The sequence below is a fragment of the Myxine glutinosa genome, chromosome 3 (genome assembly GCF_964187855.1).
Source record: "Myxine glutinosa chromosome 3, kmMyxGlut1.1, whole genome shotgun sequence".
NCBI lineage: Eukaryota > Metazoa > Chordata > Myxini > Myxiniformes > Myxinidae > Myxine > Myxine glutinosa.
The window spans coordinates 11213762-11228960 of record NC_136263.1 but is presented as its reverse complement, the minus strand read 5'-3'; the positions used below and the strand labels follow the sequence as shown (position 1 = coordinate 11228960).

At 40.5% G+C, this 15199-nt stretch overlaps 1 protein-coding gene across 1 annotated transcript in view; it reads right to left on the bottom strand.

Annotated features, from left to right (window-relative positions):
• LOC137423810 (disintegrin and metalloproteinase domain-containing protein 12) overlaps positions 1 to 15199 on the bottom strand; it is a 974424-nt gene that overhangs the window by 327641 nt on the left and 631584 nt on the right. The window contains exon 6 of the mRNA XM_078773544.1: positions 6178 to 6373. Coding sequence (XP_078629670.1) covers positions 6178 to 6373 — 196 coding nt within the window. The remainder of the gene's footprint in view (positions 1 to 6177; positions 6374 to 15199) is intronic.

Sequence of the window (15199 nt, the reverse complement as noted above, 5' to 3'; positions counted from 1 at the left end):
CTATCAGCTCTGTGGGCCTCCTGGGCCTCAATAGAAGCTCGAAGCTGTTAGCCTCACTATCTGCTCTGTGAGCCACCTGGGCCTCAATATCAGCTCTAAGCTGTCAGCCTCACTATCAGCTCTGTGAGCCACTTGGGCCTCACTATCAGCTCTAACCTGTCAGCCTCACTATCAGCTCTGTGAGCCACTTGGGCCTCACTATCAGCTCTAACCTGTCAGCCTCACTATCAGTTCTGTGGGCCTCCTGGGCCTCACTATCAGCTCTAACCTGTCAGCCTCACTATCAGCTCTGTGAGCCACTTGGGCCTCACTATCAGCTCTAACCAGTCAGCCTCACTATCAGCTCTGTGGGCCTCCTGGGCCTCACTATCAGCTTTGTGGGCCTCCTGGGCCTCACTATCAGCTCTGTGGGCCTCACTATCAGCTCTATCCTGCCAGCCACACAATCAGCTCTGTGGGTCTCCTGGGCCTCAATATAAGCTCAATCCTGTCACCCTCACTATCAGCTCTGTGAGACACCTGGGCCTCACTATCAGCTCTAAGCTGTTTGCCTCACTTTCACCTCCATGGGCCTCCTGGGCCTCACTATCAGCTCTGTGGACCTCCTGGGCCTCACTATCAGCTCTATCCTGCCAGCTTCACTATCAGCTCTGTGGACCTCCTGGGCCTCACTATCATCTCTGTGAGCCACCTTGGCCTCACTATCAGCTCTAATCTGTCAGCCTCACTATCAGCTCTGTGGGCCTCCTGGGCCTCACTATCAGCTCTGTGGACCTCCTGGGCCTCACTATCAGCTCTAATCTGTCAGCCTCACTATGAGCTCTGTGGGCCTCTCTGGGCCTCATTGTCAGCTCTAAGCTGTCAGCCTCACTATCAGCTCTATGGACCTCCTGGGCCTTACTATCAGCTAGAACCTGTCAGCCTCACTATCAGCTCTGTGAGCCACTTGGGCCTCACTATCAGCTCTAACCTGTCAGCCTCACTATCAGCTCTGTGAGCCACTTGGGCCTCACTATCAGCTCTAATCTGTCAGCCTCACTATCAGCTCTGTGGGCCTCTCTGGGCCTCATTGTCAGCTCTATCCTGCCAGCCTCATTGTCAGCTCTATCCTGCCAGCCTCACTATCAGCTCTGTGGACCTCCTGGGCCTCACTATCAGCTCTGTGGACCTCCTGGGCCTCACTATCAGCTCTAACCTGTCATGAGCAGATCCTCCAACCTGCTCTTTCAGAATCCTCTGCAGGGCCAGATCCCAATTCCTCTGCTGTCCTCAGATTGTAAAAGTATACAAGATTGTCACATGAAGTGCAATGTAATATTTCTCCCCACGATGGGCTGGTGTTTTTGCTTCCCCTTTACCACCCTTCACCCTTCTCTGATGCCATGGATCTGAGGATCTCTGTGTTTTTGTCATTTTGTGGCAGAAGACTGCGTCTCAGAGTCTGAATTTTTCTGACCAAAGACAGGCTAGTGGCCTAGCAGTCTTCCACTATCTCTCTTCTGATCTTACACCTGCCTTTTCACCTGTCTGCTCAACCCCTGCTCCTACAAGGTCACACACATTCTACCACAAGGCCTACCTTGTTACCTTACACAACACTAAGCTTCACAATCACATTCAACTACCCACCATCACTTAATGGTCTCTCCAGTTTGTACATTTGACCTTTTATACAACTAGCTTAGTCCCTATAACCACCAATCCGCCTCTTTCTTGCGCTTTAGCACAAGGATACAAAATTGCAGGCTTCCTAGAGTATCTCGGTGATTTTTGTAAAGGCACAAAGGTCGTTTCTTCCAAAAGGTGTCCTGGTAATTTTATACCGATTTGATTACATCAGATGAGGGTGCTGGCTAATATCCCTGGCTCCACAATGCAGCACCCCCTGCTGCCACCGCACCAATACAGGACCTGTGTCATTGGCATCTCATAATATAAGGATAAGTCTCACGGTCTGATTGTTGTAATGAAGTTGAATTTAATGAATCTTTCCCCCCAATCGAGTACTCTAAAGCAGGACCAGACAGCTATGAAATGAAAATGATACCAACAAAGATGTCTGACCATAAATGGGAAAATTGTATGAGAAAATTGAGACTAAAGCTTTTATAGGAAAAATATGAATTTGTCGACTTCATTGAATTATTCAAGAGAATGAAAGAAAAATTCATGAATAAATTGAATTATAGCTGTTTGGTCTTGCTTTAGAACACCAATGAAAAAGCAAAAACACCAGGTATCAGATATGAGATACAGTATTACTGTTTAGCAATCACAATGTCGTTACACACATAAACTTGGATGAAGAAGAAATGTCCTCTTTATCTCGCTAAGCTTCAGATGGGGCTAAAGTGACACCACATCAGGGTGGTGTTCTCCCTTTGGGGGCTCAATAATGGGAACAAATTGTGGGTTCAAGCCAAAACACAACTAGCACATGGTTAAAGTTAACCAAGACGACGTATAGAAGGATACAGAGACCTGTGGTATTTGTTGCCAGAATGAATAATAACCAACGATGTCCCTCTCACAGGTCTGTTGAACATATCTCACTTATCCAAAACACTTGTTAACACCCGGTATAAAAACATTAACACTGGGTATAAAAACATTAACACCCGGTATAGAAACATTAACACCCGGTATAGAAACATTAACACCCGGACTAAAAACATTAACACCTGGTATAAAAACATTAACACTGGGTATAAAAACATTAACACCCGGTATAGAAACATTAACACCCGGTATAGAAACATTAACACCCGGTATAAAAACATTAACACCTGGTATAAAAACATTAACACCTGGTATAAAAACATTAACACCTGGTATAAAAACATTAACACTGGGTATAAAAACATTAACACCCGGTATAAAAACATTAACACCCAGTATAAAAACATTAACAGCAGGTATAAAAACATTAACACCTGGTATAAAAACATTAACACTGGGTATAAAAACATTAACACCCGGTATAGAAACATTAACACCCGGTATAGAAACATTAACACCCAGTATAAAAACATTAACACCTGGTATAAAAACATTAACACCCGGTATAAAAACATTAACACCTGGTATAAAAACATTAACACCAGGTATAAAAACATTAACACTGGGTATAAAAACATTAACACTGGGTATAAAAACATTAACACCCAGTATAAAAACATTAACACCTGGTATAAAAACATCAACACCAGGTATAAAAACATTAACACCAGGTATAAAACATTAACACTGGGTATAAAAACATTAACACTGGGTATAAAAACATTAACACCCAGTATAAAAACATTAACAGCAGGTATAAAAACATTAACACCCTTTATAAAAACATCAACACCAGGTATAAAAACATTAACACCAGGTATAAAAACATTAACACTGGGTATAAAAACATTAACACTGGGTATAAAAACATTAACACCCAGTATAAAAACATTAACACTTGGTATAAAAACATTAACACCAGATATAAAAACATTAACACCAGATATAAAAAAACCCATTAACACCAGATTTTAAAACATTAACACCAGATATAAAAACATTAACACCAGATATAAAAACATTAACACCAGATATAAAAACATTAACACCAGGTATAAAACATCAACACCATGTATAAAAACATTAACATCAGATATAAAAACATTAACACCAGATATAAAAACATTAACACCAGATATAAAAACATTAACACCAGATATAAAAACAATAAAACCAGATATAAAACATTAACACCAGATATAAAAATATTAACACCAGGTAAAAAACATTAACACCATGTATAAAAACATTAACATCAGGTATAAAAACATTAACATCAGGTATAAAAACATTAACACCAGGTATAAAAACATTAACACAAGGTATAAAAACATTAACACCAGGTTTAAAAACATTAACACCTGGTATAAAAACATTAACACCTGGTATAAAAACATTAACACCAGGTATAAAAACATTAACACCAGGTTTAAAAAAACTTACTTTTCTAGATATGCAGTAGTGAAAAGGCCGACCATTTATACTCCAACATGCAGCCGAGTGACTCCATTCCATCAGAGAGAGACAAAATGCCCTGATATTTTACTGGAGCCTTAAGTGTGTTTTAATTCCAGTACTTATATGGAGAGGTCAACTTGACTGTTTTTGTAATGTTATGTAAAATTAAACAATAGATTCACCACATTTACTGTATGCACAGCACAGGGTCAGATAATTATGTCCTGTTTGGTTTAACTTTGTAAAAGGGCAAAAATGAGATGATAATGTTGGTAACTAATCTTGACAATGTCAAATTGGAGGCCAAAACAGCACAAAAGGAGACTAAATGTTCCCAGTGTTTGTGCACGTGGACTGAAAACAATTTCAACAGACCACAGTGAACACAACTGAGTGATGGAAACTGAACTTCATTGAAACTATCGTTAGTACAAATTTGTAATATATATATACAGTCACGTGAAAAAGTAAGTACACCCCATGTAAAGTTTTGACTTTTTCAACATATTTCAACATGCAGCTATTTGATCTTCATTTCAACAATATTGATAGATAAAGGTGATATAATATAACAAATATCATGAAACATTTACATTTTGTAGTCCATTGTATAATTTAAATAAACATAAATGCAAATTTCGCATGTGGAAAAAGTAAGTACACCCCATGAAATGTTTTTAAAATCTTTTTAACATATGTGGACATATCAATATTTGATCTTCATTTAAACAGTATCTATAGATAAAGGTGATCTAATTGAACAAAAAACAATGAAAACTTGACTTAGCAATAATTTAGTCAACAAAAAATTGTTGCACAGCATGCGCAGCTTGTTTCAAATCCCCCCACAACATCTCGATGGGATTTAGATCCAGGCATTGACTTGGCCATTCCAGAACCCTCCATTTCCTTCTTTTCAGCCATTCCTTGGTGGATTTACTGGTATGTTTAGGGTCATTGTCATGTTGCAAGGTCCACCTTCGGTTGAGCTTCAACTTTCCGACAGATGGCCTCACATTTTCCTCAAGCACCCTCTGGTACAATGAAGAATTCATAGTGGATTCTATGATGGTGAGCTGCCCAGGCCCTGATGCAGCAAAGCTGCCCCAAACCATAATATTTCCACCACCATGCTTTACAGTTGGTATCAGGTTCTTGTGGTCAAATGCTGTCTTTGGTTTTCGCCAAACATGTCTTCTGGTACTGTGGCCAAATAGCTCTACCTTTGACTCATCTGTCCAGAGCACATTGTTCCAGAAGTGCTGGTCTTTGCCGAGGTGTTCATTGGCAAACTTTAGTCTTGCCCTGATGTTCTTTCTGGACAGCAAAGGTTTCCTCCTGGCACACCTCCCATGTAGATCAAATTTGTGCAGCCTCTTTCTAATGGTAGACTCGTGCACTTTGACATCAACAGTGGCAAGAGCTACCTGTAGGTCCCGTGATGACATTCTGGGGTTCTTAGACACTTCTTTCAGCATCTTGCAGTCTACTCTCGGGCTGAACTTGCTGGGTCGGCCTGGCCTGAACAAGTTGGCAGTTGTTTGGAATCTTCTCCACTTGATGATGATCTTCTGGACAGTCAAATGATTGATTTCAAATTGTTTGGAGATCTTTTTAAATATCTCCCCAGACTCGTAGGCATCTTTAACCTTCTTTCTGAAGGCCTCAGAGAGCTCTTTTGATCTCGGCATGGTGACGCCGCACACTTCAACAACATAGCGCAAACCAAACTAAATGTCTGAGGTTTAAATAAGACAGATTCCTCGAAGATCCTCTCCAACGATTTCTAATCATTTGCACCTGAGCTGGTGCACCTGATTCTAATTTTAGGTATTTGAAGTAGTGATAAATGACGGTGTGTACTTACTTTTTCCACATGCGAAATTTGCATTTATGTTTATTTAAATTATACAATGGACTACAAAATGTAAATGTTTCATGATATTTGTTATATTATATCACCTTTATCTATCAATATTGTTGAAATGAAGATCAAATAGCTGTATGTTGAAATATGTTGAAAAAGTCAAAACTTTACATGGGGTGTACTTACTTTTTCACGTGACTATATATATATATATATATATGTGTATATATATGCAGCCGTGTGACTATATATATATATATATACACACACTCACATACAGAACAAACACTCACCCTATTATTTAGAGGTCTCAGTTGGTAACCATGCCTTTGCCGTGCAGGGTAATGTGAGGAGTTCCTCAGTATTTCATGGTTACACGTCCCATTGTAAAAGGAAACATTTTCCAGCAGTGAGATGTGGTGTCGGCCATTCACAGACCCTTCCAGTGGTTTGATGAAGTAGGTCCTGTTTGTCAGAGACACGTAGCCCCTGCTCGCAGCCATGGCAGAATGGTGACATTGGCACAAGGGTGGGCATGAGGAGTAGAGAAGAGAGAACAAAGTTACAAGATGGAGAGGTTCAGTAAATCTAGGCCATTGAGAAGTAACACCAGGTAGATATTCAATAGTTTCAGTTTATTTTAGTATAACCACAACAAATTGTTTTAAATTATGATAATCTCATGAAAATAAATGAAGACTATGGAAAGACGTATATAGGGTAATAAACACACTCTTATCAAACTTTAGTTAACATAACCCAATGTTTACCTTATCTGCAGATGTAGACCGACACTATCTCTTCGTAGGGACGAGCATTCTGTTTCAAAGACTTTACCTGTGCTGAGAAGATACCCTGAGGGAGACTATATGACTTTGCACTGCCATTTTTGGGTGCCATTTCCAACCCATCAACTGTCATTCCAGTGATTGATAGGCAGGGGGTGATGCATCCATGAGTATGGTATCATTCATCCCTTGTGCGTTGTGTGATGGTTGTATAGTCCAAGGTGGGACCCACAGTGTCTCCCACAAACATTTGAGGTATAGACTGGTCCTTGCGGAGATGGACGTTAGCAGGTGTTCCTTTCTTGCCTCTGCTGTCTCTCGATAGCAAATCTCCCACATTCACAGTGGTCCAGGCCTTTGCGGCAAATGTTATGCCAAGCCGACCTGTTTGTGGCCTGAAGTTCCCAGGTGACAACTGGGATGGCACAAGACTTGAGTGTAGACTTAAGGATGGAAGGTGTCCTGATCACTACATGAAGACTTCACCTGACCAATGAAAGGGGCAGATGTCCGCTATACCCACTTAAAAACACAAGTACAGTGAATGTCGGATTGACGGCGAGGTGAAATAACTTCAGGGTCTGCTCGTTAAATCAGTCTCGATACAGAACAAAGTTTATTCAATTTATGATTGCACAGATCATTGGGTAAAACAAACTTTGAGTGTGCAATTGTGTGACATGGATACTTTCCGCATTGCAACACTAAATGCACAAAGTACACCCAAACCCCCCTCCCCCACCAAAAAAACCGAGCAGTTCTAAATAAAATATGATATCAAGCCTCATTGAACATCTGCAGAATCATTTAAACACATCGTTGTGTTGGCAAACACATTCTCATTAATTCTACTTGTGTCAAATTAAGTTACGTATACCATTATCATAGCCGCACTGATGACATCTTACATTGCAAGCCAAACATTTATTTATTATCTGATAGAACTGCAAGGGTCCTATTAAAAGGTGACCCTTTTGACTATCCATAAAAGGAAATTTTTTTTAACCTGGATTTTTTTTAACCTGGATTTTTTTGAACCTGGATTTTTTTTTAACCTGGATTTTTCTTGAACCTCGATTTTTTTTGAACCTCGATTTTTTTTTTAACATGGATTTTTTTTAACCTGGATTTTTTTTGAACCTGGATTTTTTTTAACCTCGATTTTCTTTAACCTCGATTTTTTTTAACCTCCATTTTTTTTGAACCTGGATTTTTTAACCTTGATTTTTTTAACCTCGATTTTTTTTAACCTCGATTTTTTTAACCTGGATTTTTGTTAACCTGGATTTTTTTGAACCTGGATTTTTTTGAACCTGGATTTTTTTGAACCTGGATTTTTTTTAACCTGAATTTTTTTAACCTACCTTGAACCCGGCTCTTGTGGAAGATACGGTGCGATCATTTGCATCCAGATGATTATCGACAGGGAAGATCATTTTATCGCGTCCAGGCATCGCCACTGGCATTGGATGATAACCACAGGATTCGATAAATTGAATTATACCACATGGGTCCTAAGGGTTGACAGGATATCTTCGAGGTGTACGCTTTCACCTTCGAGCTGTCTAGCCTGGGTTTGAATCCGGACCCAACTATAAACTGTCAACGTAGTGCTTTGCAGGCAGGGCGAGACATCAATGTGTGTGCCGTCCCTCCGATGGACATCACAAAGAGAAGACCTATTACGAAGACCTGAATCAGTAGGCTATCAATAGCACTTGGCCTGTTGCTCTCACATTGCAGACAGGTCAGTGTCCTCTCTGTTCCTTACCACCTATCCTCCGGTATAGCTCCCTCTACCCTCTCCGCCCTCTGACCACCTACGCCATAAAAGCTGTCAAAAACGTTTAACTTCTGGAAGATGAGATAAAATAATTTAATCTTTTGCATTTATGACTTATTTCAGTCAAAACAAATAATGTTGCTTGCAGGTCAAACAAGGTACCGGAAATTGCCATTTCACAACTGGTGGGGAGCATCCATGAATGGCAAGGATCAGGCCTGAAAGGTAAAAATATTTCTTTGGCACAACCTAATGAACCCTGAAGCAAAACCAAGCTTCTTCATATCTGATTGCAATGACGCTCATGTAGGCCTACGCTCAAAATTTCATAGATTATAGCACCAAGATGAACCAGTCGGCTATCAATAGCACAAGGCCTGTTGCCCTCACATTGCAGACAGGTCAGTGTCCTCTCTGTTCTTTACCACCTATCCTCCGGTACAGCTCCCTCTACCCTCTCAGCCCTCTGACCACCTGTCCAGCTTTTCCTGGGTATGGAAGTCCTTCCATAAACCCATTCTAAAAATTCCAAATTCTTGCTCTAACTTAGGGTATGGAAGTCCTTCCATAAACCCATACTAAAAATTCCAAATTCTTGCCTCTAACTTAGGGTATGGAAGTCCTTCCATAAACCCATTCTAAAAATTCCAAATTCTTGCTCTAACTTAGGGTATGGAAGTCCTTCCATAAACTCATTCTAAAAATTCCAAATTCTTGCTCTAACTTAGGGTATGGAAGTCCTTCCATAAACCCATTCTAAAAATTCCATATTCTTGCTCTAACCTCGGGTATGGAAGTCCTTCCATAAACCCATTCTAAAAATTCCAAATTCTTGCTCTAACTTAGGGTATGGAAGTCCTTCCATAAACCCATACTAAAAATTCCAAATTCTTGCTCTAACTTAGGGTATGGAAGTCCTTCCATAAACCCATTCTAAAAATTCCATATTCTTGCTCTAACCTCGGGTATGGAAGTCCTTCCATAAACCCATTCTAAAAATTCCAAATTCTTGCTCTAACTTAGGGTATGGAAGTCCTTCCATAAACCCATTCTAAAAATTCCAAATTCTTGCTCTAACTTAGGGTATGGAAGTCCTTCCATAAACCCATTCTAAAAATTCCAAATTCTTGCTCTAACTTAGGGTATGGAAGTCCTTCCATAAACCCATTCTAAAAATTCCATATTCTTGCTCTAACTTAGAGTATGGAAGTCCTTCCATAAACCCATACTAAAAATTCCAAATTCTTGCTCTAACTTAGGGTATGGAAGTCCTTCCATAAACCCATTCTAAAAATTCCAAATTCTTGCTCTAACTTAGGGTATGGAAGTCCTTCCATAAACCCATACTAAAAATTCCAAATTCTTGCTCTAACTTAGGGTATGGAAGTCCTTCCATAAACCCATTCTAAAAATTCCATATTCTTGCTCTAACTTGGGGTATGGAATTCCTTCCATAAACCCATTCTAAAAATTCCAAATTCTTGCTCTAACTTAGGGTATGGAAGTCTTTCCATAAACCCATACTAAAAATTCCAAATTCTTGCTCTAACTTAGGGTATGGAAGTCCTTCCATAAACCCATACTAAAAATTCCAAATTCTTGCTCTAACTTAGGGTATGGAAGTCCTTCCATAAACCCATTCTAAAAATTCCAAATTCTTGCTCTAACTTAGGGTATGGAAGTCCTTCCATAAACCCATACTAAAAATTCCAAATTCTTGCTCTAACTTAGGGTATGGAAGTCCTTCCATAAACCCATACTAAAAATTCCAAATTCTTGCTCTAACTTAGGGTATGGAAGTCCTTCCATAAACCCATACTAAAAATTCCAAATTCTTGCTCTAACTTAGGGTATGGAAGTCCTTCCATAAACCCATACTAAAAATTCCAAATTCTTGCTCTAACTTAGGGTATGGAAGTCCTTCCATAAACCCATACTAAAAATTCCAAATTCTTGCTCTAACTTAGGGTATGGAAGTCTTTCCATAAACCCATTCTAAAAATTCCAAATTCTTGCTCTAACTTAGGGTATGGAAGTCCTTCCATAAACCCATACTAAAAATTCCAAATTCTTGCTCTAACTTAGGGTATGGAAGTCCTTCCATAAACCCATACTAAAAATTCCAAATTCTTGCTCTAACTTAGGGTATGGAAGTCCTTCCATAAACCCATACTAAAAATTCCAAATTCTTGCTCTAACTTAGGGTATGGAAGTCCTTCCATAAACCCATACTAAAAATTCCAAATTCTTGCTCTAACTTAGGGTATGGAAGTCCTTCCATAAACCCATTCTAAAAATTTCAAATTCTTGCTCTAACTTAGGGTATGGAAGTCCTTCCATAAACCCATTCTAAAAATTCCAAATTCTTGCTCTAACTTAGGGTATGGAAGTCCTTCCATAAACCCATACTAAAAATTCCATATTCTTGCTCTAACTTGGGGTATGGAAGTCCTTCCATAAACCCATTCTAAAAATTTCAAATTCTTGCTCGAACTTAGGGTATGGAAGTCCTTCCATAAACCCATTCTAAAAATTCCATATTCTTGCTCTAACCTCGGGTATGGAAGTCCTTCCATAAACCCATTCTAAAAATTCCAAATTCTTGCTCTAACTTACAGTGGGCACTACATCAGCGGTGCCGCTGCAAGAACTGATGCTAACCCACAGTCATGCGCCGCAAACAACCGACGATGACCAATCACACCCTCAATCAAATCAAGAATAGAATTTCGAAGAAAACAAAACACTTTTCCAAACAAATAGACACACAACATCTAATATCAGCGATTGCACTCGAGTGAAACAAACTTTCCAGCCACACAAGCTTAAGGAATTAAATAAACACATGTCTATTCACCAATGCATGAAAGAATGACAGCATGATTTTACAAATCTATAAACCTAAGTGGCATCCATAAATATAAAGGCGAAAAACAAACTGGCGATGAAAAGTCTGATAATTTGTCTCTAAAAATACCATAATTAACTGTGCATGAAGATAAATGATGTCACACTCCAATTCCACCACTCTCAGGGAAGAAACGACAAGATCTATCACAAGGTAATCCGACGAGTGGTGGTGAAGGCGACGATATTTCTGAAAACTCTGACCACCCAATCCGCTCCTCATCCTACTGATCTACCTCCTCTCACATGTTTTTGCCAGAGCCAGAGATGAATGCTTCCTGTTTCTCGGAGGCTGCTTGTTTTATTATTATGAAGCAAAAGGAGAATACGAGATACGGCTTGAAAGTTTCCAGTGCAGCAAGCAGCCAAGATTCTGTGGATTTAACCCGAGAATCACCGTGGTCTTTGGTGACCCCATTATCGTGTACAGGACAAGGCAAACATTGAGTGGGGAGAAATAAGAGGATTTCGACAAATTCATACGAACAGAAAAGATGAAACGGCTCTGCAGCATCCAAATGTCAATTTCGTATTATGATTGATATTTCCCATCGGTTACAAGGGACCTGACACTTTCTAGGGTCTTGTTTGTACGATAGGAGAGTCCCGATCTGAAAGGTTTTTGATGCATTCCTGGTTAACCGCGATGTAAATTGTTTGTGTTAAACCAACAGGCCACGTGGGATGGCAGGATCACTTTTGGGGAGTAGATTCGCGTTGTAGTCATCTAATTTGGGTTTGATTCCTCACCTGGTTATAAACTATCACGCTGATGCTTCCCATGCAGGGCCGAGGCATAAATGTACACATATATATACATTGTCCAAGGGCATTAAGCCAGAACTCGCCTGCCAGTGCTGGTTGTTGGCGGCCATTAAAGATCCCTCAGAGTCTTTAGCTAAGATTTGGCAAATTAACACCAGCACTCGAAACAAAATTGAAATTCCTGCCATGACTGACCACTGAGAAGGCAAAGACAAACGATCGAGTACCACCCTTGCCAAGAGACTGCTTCAATCGAATCAACGCTCTGTAAAGAACATATGATGATGATCAGGTGCCAGAACCTGCAAACTCAATATCGCTATGTCTCTTGTCTTCACCAAATACCTCCGCTTACTTTATTTTGGCCTCAGCACAAGTTTAAAACTAGAACGGCACTCAGTAGAGAGCATACCTCCACCTGGTTGGCCATATCACTCAATGGTGAAGAATCACTTAAAAAATTCGACTAGCTGGATCCGGATCCGGATCTTCACCAAAATCGAATCGAATCGTCCTTGTCAAACACACAACCTGTCTAACAAGTTTCGTCCAAATCCATCAATAACTTTGTGAGATATCCTGCTATGTATCATTTTTCGCCCGATCTCTCAATGGTGAAGAATCACGTCAAAAATTAAATAATTCTCATATCCGAATCCATATTCAGATCTTCACCAAAATCGAATAGATTCTTCCTTGTCAGACACCCAACCGGTCCACCAAGTTTTGTCCGAATCCGTCCCCAACTCTTTGAGATATTTTGTTCACAAACGGACAGACAAACGGACAAACAGACAGACAGGGGTGAAAACATAACCTCCTTCCATCTTTGGTGGTGGAGGTAAACAAGAGTGCGTTTTGTAGTCTCAACAGTATAAATCTCCCGGCCTGGAGTCACACAATAAGGATAATGACATTCCACACAACAAAAACTACAATAAGGCCAGTTGAATGTGAAAGTTACACTTTTGGAAAAAACCCAGACGAACGTTGCTAATGCTTCAGTCACATTTGGCTCGGCGGCCGTAGGGTCTAAAAAATCTACGGCCACTAGCAATTCTAGGGCGGCCGCAGTATTTCCATGGTCACACAATGTAGCAGTCACATATGTTTTTATTTTTCGGGTAGCCGCACGGGGTATGTATAAATTGTGGAGACCGAAAACGTGGGGGTGCCGTACGATCTTTGATTTGATGTCGCACGGTGACCTTAGGGCGTCCCTGCGGCGGCCATAGAATTTTCAAGGCAGACGCGAGGTAGCCTCAAGGTGCCCGCAAGGTGACCGCAGGGGAGCCCTAGGGCGAACGTGCGGCCAGACGGACGGTAACGAGTGGGTATATATACCAGTTCTTTTTCATATGTACAACAGCACTTACAGTTGTCATGGCTATGGCTTGTCGAATTGCTACGGCCACCCTAGAAATGAAAAAAGTTATAACTCCGCGCTATCATTCCACGGCGACCCCTACGGCCTGTAAAATATAGCCATACGCCCTAGGGCCACCCTGAGGCCACCTCAGAAACTCTGCGGCCACCGCACGTTTCTGTCAATTTATGGGGGATACGGCCGCTGTATCCTAGCCGTAGAGCAAATGTGACTTACTCCTTAGTTTGACCGTACGATTGACTACGTTCTCCACGACCTCCCTGTAAGTTCCACTCGCATTTTTCCCACATGAACCCAAAACTAAAAATGAGATTCACACCATGTCTCGATTTTCTTACAAATTGGTGCAACTCGAAGCATTTCCTTCATCGTCATCCAGCGGACAAATGCTGCCATAAACAGGTGCCAACTGGAACGGCACTCAGTAGAGAGCATACCTCCACCTGGTGAACACTTTACGTTTTGTATCCCACTGAAAGGCTGTTTCTGGATTCGGACCTGAACCAAAATCTAATCGGCTTGTTCTTGTTTCCTACCCAACTCATCCACTTAGTTTTATCATAATCTGTCCATAACTTTTTGACTTTGAGATAGCATGCTATATATGTCTCTGTTTGGCCCGACCTGCCAATGGTGAAAAATCATTTGAAAATGTAAAAAGATTCTCGTGTCCGGATCAAGATTTGCATCCTAACCAAAATGGAATCAATTCCTCCTTGTTGCACACCTAAACTGTCCACAAAATGTCGTCCAAATCAGTCCACAACTTTTTTAGATATTCTGCTCACAGACAAATAGACAGACAAACAGATAGGGGTGAAAACAACTGCCGTCCGCCTTCGGTGACGGAGGTAAATACGAGTGTAAGAGGCGTTTCACATTCGCTTGAAGAGTCCTCACACCTTAATGTCTTCAATTTCACAACGAATTAGGCAATAAAGAGCATAATGTTGCATGAGATGCTCTTTGGAAGGAAAGTACCTCATACATTCCCAAACACCGACCGAACAATGGTATGAGGAGACCTCAGAAGGACTTAAGTAGAAAATGAAAATTAGAATGAGCACAATCAATTGCATTTGAAGCTGTGATCCGAGAATTGGGAGATGTGATCAATATGGTACTTTTGAAATGATGTATTCTGTCCCAGAATGATCGGTGCGTATGTGCAGAAACCCCAGGTAATGTCGGCGTTCAGGTCATCATAAAGTAGATTGAGAGTGGGAGATAAGTATTGTTACTTAAAATGGATCACAAAGCTTCTGAGATAAGCTGAAAAGACTTTGAAAGGCACCTGAGAGAAAGGGCTGTGCGTCTTGGAGAAAGGGCTGTGCGCATACAACAAAAAACTTGGAGAACTTTCTCAGCTCACCGAACGGGCACCTGCCGTACTGCAAACTCCCGACCAGGTGGATCGGTTGAAGGCCCGAGTGGAAAATACTGACAGATCATTACCATTGAATGGATTATTTATCTGGATTAGGGTCTTCTGAACACCTATGCGAAGGACGTATTTGGGGCTTTTGTATGTACAGGGTAAGTTTAAAATGTTTAAAATGTTTCCTTTACCTTACTAACAAGTGAATCCACTTGGATTCCGCCCAGGTTGGCACATGGAAATTATGATGTAGCATAATTATCATCTCGGGTCAAGATTTGAAATTATGCCATGGTTTTTGTAAAAT